This window comes from Montipora foliosa, chromosome 11 (assembly GCF_036669935.1).
Source record: "Montipora foliosa isolate CH-2021 chromosome 11, ASM3666993v2, whole genome shotgun sequence".
Classification (NCBI taxonomy): domain Eukaryota; kingdom Metazoa; phylum Cnidaria; class Anthozoa; order Scleractinia; family Acroporidae; genus Montipora; species Montipora foliosa.
This window is the reverse complement of record NC_090879.1, coordinates 46,608,819-46,613,818: the sequence shown is the minus strand read 5'-3', so window position 1 is coordinate 46,613,818 and position 5,000 is coordinate 46,608,819. Positions and strand designations below refer to the sequence as shown.

Below are 5,000 nucleotides of genomic sequence, written 5' to 3'. Positions count from 1 at the left end.
AGCACAACAACGGAACAAACATACAGAAGACGCCTTCTTCTTGCTATCAGATGATGCACTGTCATCTGCATTATAAGTCGCCGTTTTCTGTTAGCGCGAATGGTGTTTGAGAGGCATAAACGCCGCAAACGCAAAATGTTCTCCTTATCTTTGTCAGCCAAATTGGCGGGGGACTTAGAGCGGGATCTGGGAATGAAGCTGTCACTCGCAATGCCGAACTTTGTAAATTCAAGTCGAATTAAATTAGTATTAGATTCGGCGCATGTAAAATGCGACGTTTAAACCGGGCCTAAGTTATGGAATAGCATACCTGCATCTTTAAGAAATGTCGACTCCTTGAATGCTTTTAAAAAACATTTAAAGACATTTATTTCACCAAGCCTTTTCTTTTCTTTGTATCTAATTTTTATAATTATCATAGTACGTAGTTGTTAGGTTTTTTAAATTGTTCTAATACATTTTTCGTGATATTGTAAAGAGCCTAGAACAGTTAATGATATAGACGCTGGATAAATAAAGTGTATTATTATTATTATTACCCGAACTCGAGTGAGCGGCGGAAATCAAGCCTAGACCGATGAACGAATCTATCAACGTTTGTTCTTGTGTAAATATTGTCAACGAATCTCGCATATGCACGAATGTGGATGCAGGCTTAATGGAACACATGATCTGACATATAAGACGCCGCTATCATATCTGGGATTTCATTAAAGAGGAGATTCTTTAGTGCTAAACTTGAATGTCTTCAAGGGGTACATTAATTGCTCGAATTCATCAACATGACAAAAAGACGAAAGTCGGATACTGAAAGGTAATAATGCCGAAAGAAAAGAATCTCACATCTTAACCATTGTATTTCCAGCGATGTAACTTTGTTTTGACTTCTCGGCAATTTCGACGATTTTTTCGAAACATGCAAGCCCTCGATACTCACGCGCTCAGAAAGCGCGAATTATGGATAGCTGTCGGAGGAGAGTTTGTCGCCACCACCATTTTTGTTTTTCTGGTTTGTGGCTCGACCTTAAACTGGCAGGACACTGGTTGTGCAGTTCTTCGTATTTCACTGACTGCTGGGTTAAGTATCACTACCTTAGCTCTGGTGATTGGTCATTTAAGTGGCGGGTTGATGAATCCCGCAGTAAACACAGCATTGTTGGTTGCGCGAAAAATTACCGTAATCGAAGGGGCCCTCTACACAGTCGCTCAATTTTGTGGAGGTAAGTTGACTTTGAGGGTTGTTTTAAGCACGAAAGGATAACGTAATTGCCGAAAAACTATTTCATTTACTTTCTGTAAAGTTGACTGCTGATAAATGTTATTGGAAGGCAACAGAAGTTGTTTTTCGACCGGAAGTGTTGCTTTGAAACAACCAAGAGCGATCACTTCTGCAGGTAACCTTCCTTAGCCTTTTTTTGCGAAGGGAAAATAATAAATCCGCGATCTCTTCCCTTTAAATGTTTAACACTTGGAACGTCGCAAAAACTTAAAGATCAGAAAAACAAAAACAGGCAACCAAACAATTTCCTTTCTTTTGAATTTCCTACATATAAAAGGAAAATGACAAAATTACGGTAAGCTTAACTTCCCCAAGCTTTTTATGCCGATCGACAGCTGCAAAATTGTAAATTGACCGGAATACTTATCAGCGAAAAAACAAAGACAAGAAGACAAAAGTGAAAAGTCTATGACATGGTCCGTGATTTTATGAAAGGGTACTAAACCGAAAATTGGCATTTTCAATGGTGTCAAGAATCCTGCTTCTCATTTTATTGTTAACAATTTCAGCCAGTGACATGTTACAATTCGTACAGATGGCTTTTGATACTGATATCATGTAAGTACTAGGTCACTTCTTTTTAATAAGAGCTATTTTAGATTTAAGATATGCTCTCCCTTCTGAAGAAAAGACAAAATACTATTTTTATGCTTATCACACCGGCGGCATATAATCATGGACTTATTTTTCTCAGAAATGGAGTGTGGGTGATTTATTCAAAGATACTCTTTTTTTCTTTCAAGAGTGAAAAAGGAAAAAAATTATGAAGGATAAGTAAATGTTGAATCTCAATGTGTAAAAACGTGAGTCAATCCATACGGGTTAATTTGTCTGTAGAAAGAGTTGATCTCCAGACAAGAAGGATACAACTGAAAAAGTCAATGATTGACGACAAAGTTTTTTGAATTTCTGAATTAAAATAAGAAAAATGAAATCCGAGAGGTTGGAAGCAGAAGATAACCATAACCGTCTCACGACACGAGTTGTCGAATGACATCAGTTTTCGTCCGGTTTACATAAAACTGACCATTATATTTAGAAAAGGATGTGCGCATGTTTACATCGAATAGACAGCTGTCATTGTTATAGACGCGAAACGCAAATACTCTTAGGAACATTTTAATTTCCCTTCCCGAGAGCTTTACTTTAAGGTTTACTTTTTTTTAGGTTTACTTAGAGGAAGCAAATAAACAAGAAGGTGATAGAAAACGACTTTTATTTCGGAATAGGGTAATATGAAACAGCATTTGGGAGCAGAGATACAATAGTCAGACCCAGAAAGCACTATTTCTGAAAAAGGTGTAATAAGGGGCCGATTACAAGAGCCGGGCTGGCTCGTTTAACCGAGATCTCGGCTCGCCACAGGGCCTGTTCACACTTGCGAGTTGGATCGGTCTCGGATCGATCCAGGCCGTAAGCGTTCTAAGGGCCCATTCACACCTGGCTCATTTTTGATCGATCTGAAACCTATCCGAGGCCATTTTGGTGGAGTGTTCATATTTAGTGTCCGTACGAGTCGATTGAGTTCATGAGGATAGTTTGGGGACACCTACACAGTTCTATAAATAGACGACCCTCTTGGAAATGGCGGAGTTCGCCGAGTTGAAAGTGCTTTCGGAGGTTATTATCTCAATGACCTCAAGTGAAATGCTTAACAAACACCAAAAGATGTTAAGAAAACGAAATAGAATGATTCCTCGCTTAATTCAGCGATCACAGAGGAATATTTGCCTGCTTTTGTTTTTCATGTATGAATACCCGCGCAATCAAGCGCGAGAGAGGCGCTTCTGGATTGAGCCAAGTAGAGGGAAAACCCAGTTTTAGGAAGAAACGGCAAGCCAGTGGAAAAACGATACACTTTGGCTTAAGAACTTTTGACTCTCGAAAGAGTCTTTTCCCTTTATTTGCCGTGAATTAAGCGATACACTAAAGAGGAAGGATACAAGATTCAGGAAAGCCATAATTGCCCTGTAGCCTCCTCGCCGCATTCTGCTAAAATCACATCTAAAACCTCTGTAATTACAGCTTAGAATGTTGGTCAAGCAGATAAGCCAGGTTACAAAGGGAACTGATCTCTTGCGCCGTTGCGTTCTTATTTGGCTCGATCTCACATCGATCTAGATTGGATCGATCCGAGACCACAATACTCATAAAAATGCCGAGATTTACCAAAACATCAGAAAGGAAATGTCAGTTCTTGGTTACCAGAGCGACTTAATCTAGTGCCGAACAAAGATGAAACATCTATTAGTAAAAACCGAGTACAAGAAATATAAAGATGCTCTTGGCCGCTCTGGAGCTGACAGGGATAAGACTCCTAAGTGTTATAACGAAAGCCAAAGTATATCGTCCATCCAGTGGCTTACCGTTTCTTCCCGAAGTTGGGTTTTCCCTCTACTTGGCTCAATCCAGAAGCGCTGCTTTCTACCCATGGAAACCATGTCAGCGTTAGCCTACAAATGGGGAATGGGGCCCACCCAAGGACAGAAAAATAATTCCCACCCTGGTCAGAGTTTTTCTCTGACCTTGTGTGGGCCCAATTCCATCAGTAGGGCTAACGCTCACATGGGTAGGAAACAGCACTTTACCTCATCCTCCAATAGTTAACTCTGTTAAAATATAAGTGCTACACGGCCAACGTTCAGTAAAAAACGTAACCCTTCTGAAGCGCCTCTCTCGCGCTTGATTGCGCGGGTATTCACAAATGAAAACACAAGCAGGGCAATTTTCCTCTGTCGTCGCCGAATGTAGCGAAGAATTATTCTATTTCGTTGTGTTAACATCTTTTGGTGTTTGTTAAACGTTTCACTTGAGGTCATTGCGATAATTTCAACTCCGCGAACTCTGCCATTTTTAAGAGGTTTGTCTATTTAGAACACTGAGTAGGTGTTTTTTTGTTTTTTTTTCTCTTGAGACCATTAAATGTCCCAAGAGAAACTGGAAACAATGGTTATGCAAAATCTGGGGGGACAAACAAAGAGTATTATGGTATTTTCCGAAGTGGTCTATTAGGGGCTAATTATCTGAGAGGAATTTGTCTTCGCTAGTTGGTTGTTTCTTTAACGACTTCATCAAGGAACTAAGTCGTTTTGTCCATCCCTTTTCTTACCTGATCAATTTATGATTTCCATCGATGTGCCATAGAGAGAGGGGACCCCTAACTTGGTAACATCTTCTTTGCAGAACATTTAACTCTAAGGCTCTTAGTAGGACTCTCTCTGGATTTACTCTGCGCATGGAATCCCTGATCCTCGCTTGCTGGATACGTAAACTACGCCCAAGGAGAAGACCAGTCATTCGTTTACACCCAACATTTGGGACCTCTCTCATTATTTCGCTGACTGTAGCATCCAAATCCGTGTCTGCCAACTGCGCATAGGTAGCTCTTACTGATACACCAAACTGTGACATACGCCTCTCCACTGTACGTACACTTGTGCAGAACAGTTCAGCGATTTCCATGACAGTAAATCCCTTCTCAATCAGAAAAGTTAAATGTGTGCATGGTATTTCAAACCTTGGTCTACCTCTCTAACCGGTAAAATCTTTCTTCCTTGACATAGCAAATCCGACCTGTGTATCGGACGACAGTGAAGATTCTCTCTCACTTCTCTTATACAACTTGTCACTCTATCGTGTATGATGCCAAGATTTTGATATCTATTTACTACACCATAGAGCCAATCAAGACGAAATTCCAAGCCGTCGAAACAGTCATTCT

At 40.2% G+C, this 5,000-nt stretch overlaps 1 protein-coding gene and 1 pseudogene across 1 annotated transcript in view; both read left to right on the top strand.

Moving 5' to 3' along the window:
- The window catches only part of LOC137975897 (ATP-dependent DNA helicase RecQ-like), a 404,352-nt pseudogene that overhangs the window by 217,564 nt on the left and 181,788 nt on the right, over positions 1 to 5,000 (top strand).
- Positions 683 to 5,000, top strand: part of LOC137975896 (aquaporin-4-like) — a 12,828-nt gene continuing 8,510 nt past the window's right edge. Inside the window, exon 1 of the mRNA XM_068823108.1 lies at positions 683 to 1,220. Within this exon, the coding sequence (XP_068679209.1) occupies positions 917 to 1,220 (304 nt within the window). The 5' untranslated portion in view covers positions 683 to 916. The remainder of the gene's footprint in view (positions 1,221 to 5,000) is intronic.